Here is a 13,342-nt window from a genome sequence, read left to right as displayed (position 1 = left end):
TTGATTGATTGATTGATTGTGCTGTTTTGTGGTCTCATGATTCTGCGTCTCTGCAGACGCTCCGGTGATTGTGTCCCGCTCATCCTGTGACTGGGACGGGACGCTGCTGTCCTGCTCTTGTGTCGTGGACTCGAACCCTCGTGCCGCCATCACCTGGAGTGTGAACGGGACTCACCTGTCTGCCAGGTTTAACACCTCGTCTTCTTATGACAACCACATCGTGACGGCGACACTCAGCGGGATCTCAGACGCGCCACTGCCGGTCGAGTGTCACGCTGTCAGCGCTCTGGGAAACCACTCGCTCCTGCTGTATGAGCCTCACGAGGGTACGATACGCTGCCAGTTATTCAAACCCATCTGCCCGTACTTTTATCATTTATAATATTTATAACATTCATTTATAATATTTACATAAATGTTTAAATATTTAAAGAAAAGGTTTGCATATTCCAATTTGATAATTTTAATTATTTACAATTAAATATTATTGTTATTATTATTATTATTATTATTATAAATATAATTGATAATATTTACATAAATGTTTAAATATTTAAAGAAAAAGTTTGCATATACCAGTTTGATTATTTTAATTATTTGCAATTATTTTATATAATTAATTAATTAACTATTATTATTATTATTATTATGAATATAATTTATCATATTTACATAAATGTTTAAATATTTAAAGAAAAATTTTGCATATATCACTTTAATTATTGTAATTATTTGCAATTATTTTATATAATTAATTAACTATTATTATTATTATTATTATTAAATAGCTTATGGTGTAAATAATCATAATTAAAAACAATTTTGTTATTTGTGTGTATGACAAAATAAAACAAATTGTAACATTTTATTCTTATTTTTTAAATATATATTTACATAAATGTTCAAATATTTAATTACTAGTTGCAAAAAAGTTTGCATATCCCAATTTCTTTATTTTAATTATTTATAATGTTTTATTATCTAAATATTTTAATTAAATATTATTAATATAATTGATAAGGTCTACATAATTGTTAAAGTTTTGAATTACTATTTTTCAAAAAGGTTTGCATATTCCAATTTAATCTTTAATTATTTATAATTATTTTATGTAATTATTTTAATTACATTTTATTATAAATATAAGTTGCAATATTTACGTAAATATTTAAATATTTAATTACTCCATTTAAAAATGTTTTTGCATGTTCCGTCTGGTGTTATGATACTGTAAGATGTGTTATAATGCTGAAGGTGTTGTGTTTTTCTGCAGGTGGTCTGATATGGACCGTAATCCCGACAACAGGTGCTGTGCTTCTGCTTCTGCTGCTGTTTCTGCTGCTGTTTTTCTGCTGCTGCAGGACAAACCGAAGGTAAGATGCTCCGCACTCATGTGTTCATCTCGTCTGACTGTCAGTGTAATATCATCTGAGCTGGCTTCTCGTTGTGACGGAGACGTGTCATGGCCTACAGGCCTCCAGCTGTCCGTCCCGAGCTTCTGGGAGTCTGTCAGGAGCGCATGCCGCTCTACATTAACTGCAGTGAAGTCACAAACGTCTACAGCAACGGCAGCTACCAGCTCGTCTATCAGAACTGCACTCCGCTCTTCGTACGGAGCAAACAGGTGTATTAAAAGACTCATAGTCATATTTGAAGTCAAATTTGTTACATTTTTCAAACATTTTAAATGTTTTACTTTTTATTTTTTAATGTAGAATTATTATTTTTTGGGGGGTGGGGATTTGTTTGTTTTGTATTGTATTTTGGATTATCAAATTAATTAATTAATTTATTTATTTAATCATTCGTTTATTAATTAGTTCGTTCATTCATTCGTTCGTTTGTTCATTCGTTCGTTCGTTCAATCATTCATTCCTTCATTCATTCATTTGTTCGTTCGTTCGTTCGTTCATTCATTCATTTATTTGTTTGTTCGTTTGTTAATTCATTCATTCATTCATTCATTCATTCATTCATTTGTTTGTTCGTTTGTTCATTCATTCATTTGTTTGTTCGTTCGTTCATTCGTTCGTTCGTTCATTCATTCCTTCATTCATTCATTTTTTGTTCGTTCGTTCATTCATTCATTCATTCATTTGTTTGTTCGTTCGTTCATTCGTTCGTTCGTTCATTCATTCCTTCATTCATTCATTTTTTGTTCGTTCGTTCATTCATTCATTCATTCATTTGTTTGTTCGTTCGTTCATTCATTCATTCATTCCTTCCTTCATTCATTCCTTCGTTCGTTTGTTCGTTTGTTCATTCGTTCATTCATTCATTCCTTCATTCATTCATTTGTTTGTTCGTTCGTTCATTCGTTCGTTCGTTCATTCATTCCTTCATTCATTCATTTTTTGTTCGTTCGTTCATTCATTCATTCATTCATTTGTTTGTTCGTTCGTTCATTCGTTCGTTCGTTCATTCATTCCTTCATTCATTCATTTTTTGTTCGTTCGTTCATTCATTCATTCATTCATTTGTTTGTTCGTTCGTTCGTTCGTTCGTTCAATCATTCCTTCATTCATTCATTTGTTTGTTCGTTCGTTCGTTCGTTCATTCATTCATTCATTCATTCATTCATTCATTCATTCATTCATTCATTCATTCATTCATTCCTTCCTTCCTTCATTCCTTCATTCATTCATTTGTTCGTTCGTTCGTTCGTTCATTCATTCATTCATTTGTTTGTTTGTTTGTTCATTCATTCATTTGTTTGTTCGTTCGTTCATTCGTTCGTTCGTTCATTCATTCCTTCATTAATTCATTTGTTTGTTCCTTCGTTCATTCATTCATTCATTTGTTCGTTTGTTCATTCATTAATTCATTCATTCATTCATTCATTTGTTTGTTCGTTCGTTCGTTCATTCATTCCTTCATTCATTCATTCGTTTGTTCGTTCGTTCATTCATTCATTCATTCCTTCCTTCATTCATTCCTTCGTTCGTTTGTTCGTTTGTTCATTCGTTCATTCATTCATTCCTTCATTCATTAATTTGTTCGTTCGTTCGTGCGTTCGTTCATTCATTCATTCATTTGTTTGTTCGTTTGTTCATTCATTAATTTGTTTGTTCGTTCGTTCATTCGTTCGTTCGTTCATTTATTCCTTCATTCATTCATTTGTTTGTTCGTTCATTCATTCATTCATTCATTTGTTCGTTTGTTCATTCATTCATTCATTCATTCATTTGTTTGTTCGTTCGTTCGTTCGTTCGTTCGTTCATTCATTCCTTCATTCATTCGTTTGTTTGTTCGTTCGTTCATTCATTCATTCCTTCATTCATTAATTCCTTCCTTCCTTCCTTCATTCATTCATTCATTCATTCATTCATTTGTTTGTTCGTTCGTTCATTCATTCATTCATTCATTCCTTCCTTCCTTCATTCATTCCTTCGTTCGTTTGTTCGTTTGTTCATTCGTTCATTCATTCATTCCTTCATTCATTCATTTGTTTGTCCGTTTTTTCATTCATTCATTCCTTCATTCATTCATTCATTTGTTCGTTAGTTTGCTCATTCATTCATTCATTCATTTGTTCGTTCGTTCGTTCATTAATTAATTTCTTCATTCATTCATTTGTTCGTTCGTTCATTCATTCATTCATTCATTCATTCCTTCCTTCATTCATTCATTCCTTCGTTCGTTTGTTCGTTCGTTCATTCATTCATTCGTTCGTTCGTTCGTTCGTTCATTCATTAATTCATTCCTTCATTCATTCATTCATTCCTTCGTTCGTTCATTCATTCATTCGCTCCTTCGTTCGTTCTTCCTAAAGGTCCAAAATAAACATTTATTAAAACCCTGAATTATAAAAATAATGTTATGTGGAAGTCATGGGAAAAAAATAAATAAACTTCCTTTTCAATTAGATTTTTTGCAATTATTTAAATATTTAATCATTTTTTATTTTATATATTTTTTACATTTTAAATGTTACTTTTTTAATTTATTTATTTTATTTAGAATTTGATTCTAAATGTGTTATTTCATTTAAATGTGTTATTTAAATATTTTTATTGTTTTATTTGTATTTTTGAATTTGTATATATATATTTTTTTTTTTCTTTTGAATTTTGTATTTGGATTTTTGTTCGTTTGTTTTGAATTTTGAATTTAGATTTTTTTTTTTTGGAAAACTTATTCCTAAAATTCCAAAAATGAACATTTATTGAAACCCTGAATTATAAAAAGAATCATTTGTTAACATTATACACTGAAAAAAAGGGCAAGTTATTTATTTTTCATTGGCTCAAGTTAAAAAATATAGATGTGAATCATTACCCTACATTTTTTTAATTGGATGAATGAAACGTTTTTTTCAGTGTAATAAGTGGAAGTCATGGGGACAAATAAATAATAACCTCGGCATCTGTGTGAAATAATGCTGAGGACTAGTTTGATGTGATGCTGAAATGCAGCCGTCTGTGTTCCAGATGCACAAGAGACAGAGACGAGGAGCGAGACGCCAGCGAGCGCAGCGCCAGATCCCCGTCACTGCTGACTCCGACACGGCCGTCTATGTGGAGGTCCTCTGAGCTCAGACTGTGTGTGTTTACAAAGAAGCGTTCTGTGTGCTGTTATTCCTGCTTCAACTCGCCTCCAGAAATAAAGAAATAAAATAAACTCTGTGTTTGGCATCTCAAGATGCAGTGATGCGTGTGACTTTTTTCATATTTTATTTTATTCCATTTTACTAACATTTATTTCCAGTTATTGTTTGTTTGAGTTTTTATTCTATTATCATTGAAATGCTATTGTAGTTTTTATTATAATTTCGAATTATTTTTTATTTTAATATCTTCCATTTTTATTTTCATTTCAGTGAGATTTAGTAATTTTGTAGTGGGTTTTTTTTTGTTGCTTTTTTTTTTTTATGGTTTTTATGTCTGTATAGTTTTTTATTCATTTCGGTTTCAGTTTTAGCTATTTAGTACTCTAAGTTAAACTAAATTAAAATGAGAAATGTGTTCTTAAAAAAAGTTCATGGTTGTTATGCATATATATATATTTGTTTTGTTTTTCAGTTAATGTTTATCAGGGTTATTATAATTTACTAAAACTGAAACCGAAACTAAAACAATAAAAAATAAAAGAAACATTAACTGAAATAAAATATAAAATCTTTTTTTCAGCTTCTTGCCAAGGCAACATTTCTCATTTTAATTTAGTCTAAATAAAAAAATATATATATTAGTAATTTTTTTTATTTCAAATAATGATTTTTTTTGGTGGTTTTAGTTTTAATTTTATGTGTTAACTAACAAAATGCAATCTGAGATACAATATTGTTTGTTACGTATGCAAAAAAAATAATAATTATTGACAGTTTTTAGATGTATTTTAACAGGGCTCTCAGCTGAATAAAAAATGTAACAAGCTATGCTGAAATTATTGAACTAATCTCATAAATCCTAAATCTTTTTGCTAAGAAAAGATACCTGGAACATTACTAACAACTGACTTTATTGCATCAGATGAGTAAATAAATCACTGAACAGACAGAAGAAGCACATAAAGTCATTATATGTGTTTTATTTGCAGATCACTGAACATCAGACAGTCATTTTCATATATTAATAATAATAAATATAATAATAAATAAATAAAATATTTTTTTAAATACATAAAACACATAAATAATACATAAAACGAAATAAAATAAATAATGAAATAAAAAAAAAGTTGTATGCCTCTTTCTTGTAAGACTTTTGATGACTTCCATCGATTCTGTGTTTTTGCGATTGAAAGGACTTTTATTCTGCAGTCTAGCGTGTTCCGGCGGCGGGCGGAAGTGACGTCACGTGTTGTGGCTCGAGAGGGAGTTCGTATGCGTGTTGGTCTCCTCACAGACTACAATAACGCACATAAAGCGCTTTCTGAGCTCCGGACTTCGGTACAGTGTTCTTGATTTAATGAAGTCGAGTCTCTGAATGACTCCAGCGCGGTTTCTGCCGCTTTAATGAGCGCTGTAATGCGGCCCTATTGTTCGCTAACAGCAGCGCTCAGTGTGATGAAGTCTTTATTCTATTTATTTACTTTGATGTTGATCCGTTAATACTCAGATAGTTTGCATTTATGTCAAGTATTTGAGTAAAACAGTCAAACCTGTCATGATGCCGTGATGCGATATCTGATTTGTGACCGAATCGTTCTGTTGAGTCGATTCGCAGTTCGATCTAAACGACTCACTAGCGAATCAGTCTGAATCAGAATGTTTTTAGCTTGTTTTTTTGGTAAAACTCTTATCCAGCAATCATAAACAAGTGGAAATGCTGTGGGAAAGTAATTAAAATGCTTTTTTTAATAGGTCATAAGTGTTATGCAGGCTTTCATGTACATATTATGATAATTTTCACAGTTAATGAAATGATATGCCTTTGATGTGCAGTGTTTTCAGGTTTTATGAGACCAGAAGCAAGAGTTTAATTTGAGGAACATGCCTGAAATCAAACTCAAGCATGTCGTGTCGTGCAGCAGTGAGGACAATGTAAGTTGTTTTTATATTTAATAACAATAATAAGATTTAGTGGCTTTCCAAAAGCTCAAGGCCACTTTACAAACTTGAGAAGACTTTGTGTCTGAGGGTGAGTTGTTTTGAATTGATTCACTGAAATGAATCAAACTGGCCAACTCTAGTTCACGAGTCACAAGAATCACAAAACTCGTGTAACAACAGGATCTTACTGACAAAATAACAGCTCTGTGTGTTTGTTAATGAATCAGTTCTTCTGCACAGACTCACAAAGCGGATAACCTCCTGAGCTCCGACACGTACAGAAAATGGAAAGCTGCGAGACCTGGAGAGAAGCACGTTTCAGTCATTCTTCAGGTATGACTGTTTTATTTCTGGCTATTCATATTTTTATTTTTGTATTTTTTAATAAAAAAAAAAAAAAAAAAGCTAAATTTGTCAAAACTTTGAATGAATCTGAATTTAGCAATGGATGTTTGCCTTTATATATTTATTTTTAATACATAATTTTTTTTATATTAAAATAATTTAAACATTTTTAATAATAAACAAATAAGTGATAAATTTATTTATTAATACACATAATTTTTATATTTTTTAAAAACAATTTTAAAATATTCTTAATAAAATAAAAAATAATGTTTTATTTATATATTTATTTTTTAATACATATAATTTTACATTTTACTTACTTGAATCATTATACTTTAAATGTTAACCTTTTTGTCTGTCTTGTTCCTCCAGCTGGAAAAGGAAGAGCAAATTCACAGCATAGACATTGGAAATGAAGGCTCTGCTTTCATTGAGGTCCTTGTTGGACACTCCACGTCAGTCAAAGACCAAGACTTTGAGGTGCGTCTTAAGTCAAGCGTCACACGCTTCAGCAGCATCAAACCGTTTAAAATGGCTTTTGCTGTGTCTCAGAGTGCATTCATTTATTTATAATCCAGATTAGTTCCTGTTTTGTTTCAAGTCATATTTATTTTCTCAAAACACGTTGTTTCAAAGCAGCTGTACAGAAAATGCATTTATCAGAGTAGAGCTGGATGATATTACAGTTTATATTTTGCAACGATACAAACAATCAAGCAGCTGAGATTTACTATAAAGTATATATATCGATTTATGTGAGTGAACTGTATGTATGTGGAAAAAGTTACTTATCTATACAACTTTATATAAAGAGCTGGACAGTTATGAAGTTCTACCGAGTACAATGTGTAATTCATATTTATTAATTTATTTGTGACACCCATTTAATTAATTTTTATTTCAGTTTTAGTTATCTTAGTTCATCATGTTAAAACAAACATTTGGCAACCAGCTAAAATAAAATGTATTAAAAAAAATATTTCGGTTAATGATAATTTTATTTCAAGTGACAAAAATATAATAATAAATATAAAATCCCTTCAGCTTGTACATATATTTGTGTAAATTATATATATATTTTTTTGTATCTCTGTACATTGCTGTCAACTGTATTTTTGTACACTTTTTTTTTTTTTTTTTTTTTTTTTTTTTTTTGTTTTTTTCTGTCCTTATTGGCAATATACTTTATACTGAATATTTCAACGAAGGTTGAGTATTTTCCTGCCATACTTGCCACACAACAGGCATTGTGGATCCTGTCCTTATTAAAGCTGAGGAGGGATGCCAGATCTTTTAGGTGGCCAAAAGAACATTTTGAGTGACCTGTCATTCTTCCTCAAGCAACCCATTTCTCTCTGTAATTTGTTTTTGGAGTTTGTTTGATGTCAACTTCTTCAGCAGTCTCCTTCTGCTTGAATAGAGGGGAAATCAGATATTCTGTCTGCATCATGTCTTGATGAATGAAGCGTATGTCTCGATGCTTACTTCTAAAAAAACATTAGTCGACTGGGGGTCTCTGCCAAATGGATTTATATCAGATTTGTTCTTGAAGAATTGGCTTCATGTGTTCTCTGTGGACCCTTTGAACTAAAATCTCACTAGACTCCAGCTCCTTCCAGTGGCCGACTTGGCCGAAGCTAGAAGAACCAGACTCAATACACGCGGAGATAAATTAGCTCTCACTTTGTTCAGAGCCAATGGATTTTGGCTTCACATCATTGATGGGTTTTTTTGTTGTTGTTGTTTATAACCCTCAGCTTCAGTTTTCTTTACATTTACAATCAAGCCTTTACCTACCAGTGTATGTTCTTGTTTTAGTAGCATCAGTTACTTCACTTTTTATCTCTGTTATATGCTAATAAACATGTTCTTATGTTTAACATATGCGCATGTGTTTCGCTTGGCAAATATCTCAAGGAAGACCAATGAAATCACCAGAACCATCCCTCTTTATTCAAGAGGGCTGTTTGGCCTTATGTTATGAATTGTTAATGGTGGAAGTTTTCTGGTCACATCGTCCTTCATGTCACCCACAGAGAGCCGTAACGGCACGAACACAAGCCGAGTGCGCTTCTTCGGGCCGAGCCAGCTGGTGAAGGCCACGGCGCAGGAGAAGTGGGACCGTGTGAAGATCGTGTGCAGTCAGCCGTACAGCAAGGTGAACATGTCATGATAGTCCCTCCAGATGCATAGCACCACTCCTGCGTGTGAGCGAGTCTTTATTGTGTGTTTGTGTGCAGTGCACAGTGTTTGGAGTCTCCTTCATAAAGCTGCAGTCTCCTCCAGACGCTGACGATGCTCCCGTCTCGACTCCTCCGGTGAGTGTTGCTCCTCCAGAGTCCCGCTGTTTGACGTGTGAGCTCTTACACATCTGTTCGCTCTCTCCTGACAGAAACTCACTAAACTGGGTCAGTTCAGAGTCAAAGACGAATCCCCTTCCTCTGGCTCTAGTGTCCAGCCGGGAAGCCTGTTCTTCAGCAGAGACGGCGGCACTGCTAAAACCAGCACAGGACTCAAGGGTAATGCACTTCACAGGATTGATGGACACTGTTTGTAATGAAACCATGCATGATGACGTAACGGTGAACCGCAAGGCGCCACCTGCTGGCAGAGAGTGAATCTGCGTCTCGTTCAGCTCGTCTGCTCTTGCTGTTTCATGCAGATATTTATGTATAGTTTCACAAAACTGAAGTCAAACCATTCTGTTGTTGCTTCAAATTTCGAAATTATACAATCTAATCTAGATTAAAATCTGCTCATGTTGCATGTATGCAGCATCTTTGTTCAGATCATGATTAAAATGCAGTGTTTGCCTCTCATTTTAAACGGAAAGAGCACAGACAAAGCCTTTTGTTTATATGAAGAAATTTATTTTATTTGTGTTATTTATTTAATTCGGGGCTTGTTTTAAAATTTCAATTCAGTTTTGTTATTTACATTTACATTATATTTAAATTGAGTCATTTAGCAAATGCTTTTATCCAAAGTGACTAACAAATGAGGACAATAGAAGCAAAAGGAGCAGTAATATGCAAGTGCTATATTAGTATATTATTATAGTGTTATATTTCAATTTCACAAAGAAACTTGCAGCATTTTGTCCAAGCAATAATAAAAGGACACATTTAATTTATAATTTGTCTTAAATCTCATTTTGTAAAAAAAAAATCGGGAATCGAGTCGTGAGTTGAGTGAATAGTTACGTCCCTATTTACCACTGATCATAATAACACTGCATCATATCTGCTGAATGAAATCCAACACTCGTTTCTTACTGATTCCAGAAATAGCTTCTGTTTTGCAGTTTCACGTCATACTTTCTCACTAAATATGATGCATTCAGTAGCGTTTTTGCCTTTGAGAATCATTTGTGTGGTGAATTAGTCTTGCATTCTCCCTTAATCAGTGAAAAAACACTACAAACACATGATTCCTGTCTAAATCTGAGTCAGATTACAACTATCTGATCAATTCTCGGCCCGTTTTCACGTGTTTGACTTTATTTTATTTCTAATCCTGATTTCATTGTTAGAATTATGGAAAATGCAAACATGAGCAGATGTTTCCTGGCTTTACTGCATCCAAACAGACAGAAAATAACAGATTTTGTGAAAAATGCTTATTTTGTGAAGTTCTTTGGCATTAAATGGAGTATTTGAACATATTTTCCCACTCCTTTAAGTTAAATAATTAATTTTGGATACTTCTTTTTGCCATTACAAGTAAACTTTTGACATTTGGCTGCTTTGATAAGTGCATTAAAGCTGATACATATGTATAATGTATAAAATTTATACAGTTTTTTTTATTTTTGAACTCAGCATCATCAAATTAGGTCATATTAGGCCATTTTTGCAAATCAGCACAATTATTTCCAAGATGCAGGGCTGCTTTTGCTGGTATATTTTGTGCACATGATCTAAAATAATCTTTATAAAACGGATAGTTCCGGTCCTTGATTCTGATTGGCTGAGCCACATTCAAAGCTGTTATAAATTACAAAGTAACATACACCTTTGTTTACGTTTGTGTGTTGCTCAGCAACCACTTTGTAGCAACCACAACTGTTTCTGAGGAGCTACATTGTTTGGTGGAAGAATACTGTTTTTATTAATATCATTACACTTTATTTGCTCTGTTTTATTTTGTGAAACCTAACTACGTATATGGAATAACCGTTTTATAAAAGCAATAACCCCTGTGAAGCCGTGATCTACAGTGAATTTATAACAGCTAAGGCGGTTTTAGGCACTCATTGCTTTAAGTCACCACTTCAAATGTATTTTGTTACTGTTCCTTATAAAGTAAATTATCAAAGTTTTGTTTTTCTGCCAAAGCCAGATTTGAGCCATGTTTGGAGAGTGTTAATATTGTACACAGAGGTGAATGTAATCAATATAGAGTTACTTTATTTCTCTCTCTGCCTTGTTTCTATCAGTGTCTCCTCAGAACGTCAGATTGAGTTACGCTGCTGCTGCTCTGAAATCTGAAGGTTCGTCCACACCGTCGTCTTCCAGCAGCTCACAACAGGTGCTTATTTTTCAAGAAATTAAAGAAATTAGTACTGTTATTCATCAAGGACGCATTCAATTGATCAAAAGTGCCAGTAAAGACATTTATAATGTTGCAAAAGATTTCTATTTCAAATAAATGCTGTTCTTTTGAGCTTTCTATTCATCTGTGAATCCTGAAAATAAAATGCATCACAGTTTCCACAAAAATATTGTGCAGCACGACTGTTTTCAACATTGCTAATAATCAGAAATGTTTCTTGAGCAGCATATCAGCATATTATTATGATTTCTGAAGATCATGTGACACTGAAGACTGCAGTAATGATGCTGAAAATACAGCTGCGCATCACAGAAATACATTACAGTTTAACAGATATTCACATAGAAAACAGCTGTTTTAGATTCTAATAATATTTTACATTTTTTACTGTATTTTTGATCAAATAAATTCATCCGACCCCTAACTCTCTGTTTTTGACCCTGTGAACACCCGAGTGTTTCTTTATCAGGGAATCGAGCTCATGAACTGTCCCGATATAACCGTATTCCTGTCCTCTAACTAAAGAGCAGCTCGTTTAGCTTCCTTATTAAATTAGCTCCAGCTCTTCGGTGGCCATAAATCATCTCTCCGACGCGAACCTGATGCTGGTGCTGAAGCGGCAAATATTTTGTAGCCACCTGTAATGGATTATTGACCTTTTATAGCGTTCCAGAATCATATCCTTATAATTAGAACTGAGAAACTGTGAATCTCCGCAGGATCCGAGATGAAGATGCTGCAGCTGCTGTAGGACAGAGGTTATCGAGTGATTGCTTTTATCACGCACTCTTTAGATAATATTAAGCGCTTGAATGTTGCGTCAAACCTGTAAGACTTTCTTCTGTGCACAAGAGGAGGATCTGGTGAGGATCGAACAGAAGGTCTGGTGACTGTGTGTCTGTGTGTTTCTCATAGGCTCCTGTGAAGAGGAAGTTTGAGTTCAGTAAAGAGTGTCTGGAAGCCGCCGGTCCGCCGCCCAAAAAGCCCAGTTCATCTGGTTCTTCTGAGGCTAACTCTGCCACACCGAAGTCTAAAGCAAGAACCGGAGCAACTGCGAGGCCTGTCAGCAGCGGTAAATGAAGAGATCAATTCATATTCGCCGAACGCATTAACTCAGTGGTTCTCAGAAACTAGGAGTGTCCAGGGATTAAAATAAGTATAATTGAAATCCATTTCTGGATTGAAGAAGTTTTAAGAGCTGAATGTGCTTCTGCTCTTTTAAGCCAAATAATCTGTGTGATTTTGTATTTTTTACTCTCAGTTTTACCTGATTAAACATTTCAGAGCTTGACAAAGCTCTATTCAGAAATAGCATAAGGTTTAATTAAAGGAATAGTTACAATACACCCCGGTATGAAAATGTGCTGATAATTTACTCACCCTCAGGCCATTCGAGATCAGGATGAGTTTGTTTCTTCTTCAGATTTGGAGAAATGTAGCATTGCATCACTTGCTCTGCAGTGAATGGGTGCCGTCAGAATGAGAGTCCAAACAGCTGATAAAAACATCACAATAATCCACAAGTAATCCACAGCACTCCAGTCCATCAGTTAACATCTGGAGAAGACAAAAGCTGAGACAAATCCAGCATTAAAGGGACAGTTCACCCAAAAATGAAAATGACCCCATGATTTACTCGCCCTCAAGCCATCCTAGGTGTATATGACCTATGTGTTATTTTTCAATAGTCGAAAAGAAGTCCAATAAAGCGCATCCATCCATCATAAAAAGTGCCTCACGCGGCTCCGGGGGGTTAATAAAGGCGTCCTGAAGTGAATCGATGCATTTTTATAAGACAAATATCCATATTTAAAACTCTATAAACCGTAACCTCTAGCTTCTGCTAACTGTTGTAGGAAGTATTATTATGGATTATGGACTCGTATTTGAGTTAAAAACGTCTTAATGCTGGATTTGTCTCAGCTTTTGTCTTCTCCAGATGTTAAC

The 13,342-nt window shown here is 33.8% G+C and overlaps 2 protein-coding genes across 3 annotated transcripts in view; both read left to right on the top strand.

The window, feature by feature from the left end:
- Nucleotides 1–4,652, top strand: part of LOC107677404 (myelin-associated glycoprotein) — a 15,870-nt gene extending 11,218 nt beyond the window's left edge. Inside the window, exons 5-8 of one of the 2 annotated variants that reach the window (XM_016472289.1) lie at nucleotides 57–326; nucleotides 1,274–1,373; nucleotides 1,474–1,624; nucleotides 4,431–4,603. In XM_016472289.1, coding sequence (XP_016327775.1) covers nucleotides 57–326; nucleotides 1,274–1,373; nucleotides 1,474–1,624; nucleotides 4,431–4,532 — 623 coding nt within the window. In that variant the 3' untranslated portion in view covers nucleotides 4,533–4,603. Of the gene's footprint in view, nucleotides 1–56; nucleotides 327–1,273; nucleotides 1,374–1,473; nucleotides 1,625–4,430 lie in introns of both variants that reach the window. The other variant, XM_016472290.1, reaches the window with a different exon arrangement.
- A 1,124-nt stretch (nucleotides 4,653–5,776) lies between these two features.
- Nucleotides 5,777–13,342, top strand: part of LOC107677402 (DNA repair protein XRCC1-like) — a 26,053-nt gene continuing 18,487 nt past the window's right edge. The window contains exons 1-9 of the mRNA XM_016472288.1: nucleotides 5,777–5,890; nucleotides 6,386–6,484; nucleotides 6,734–6,826; nucleotides 7,214–7,323; nucleotides 8,843–8,999; nucleotides 9,082–9,159; nucleotides 9,234–9,360; nucleotides 11,280–11,371; nucleotides 12,311–12,467. Of these exons, the coding sequence (XP_016327774.1) occupies nucleotides 6,434–6,484; nucleotides 6,734–6,826; nucleotides 7,214–7,323; nucleotides 8,843–8,999; nucleotides 9,082–9,159; nucleotides 9,234–9,360; nucleotides 11,280–11,371; nucleotides 12,311–12,467 (865 nt within the window). The 5' untranslated portion in view covers nucleotides 5,777–5,890; nucleotides 6,386–6,433. The remainder of the gene's footprint in view (nucleotides 5,891–6,385; nucleotides 6,485–6,733; nucleotides 6,827–7,213; nucleotides 7,324–8,842; nucleotides 9,000–9,081; nucleotides 9,160–9,233; nucleotides 9,361–11,279; nucleotides 11,372–12,310; nucleotides 12,468–13,342) is intronic.

Source organism: Sinocyclocheilus anshuiensis, unplaced genomic scaffold, assembly GCF_001515605.1.
Source record: "Sinocyclocheilus anshuiensis isolate Anshui unplaced genomic scaffold, SAMN03320099.WGS_v1.1 scaffold965, whole genome shotgun sequence".
Classification (NCBI taxonomy): Eukaryota; Metazoa; Chordata; class Actinopteri; order Cypriniformes; family Cyprinidae; genus Sinocyclocheilus; species Sinocyclocheilus anshuiensis.
The sequence above is the reverse complement of the archived record's forward strand: the minus strand, read 5'-3'. Positions and strand labels throughout refer to the sequence as shown.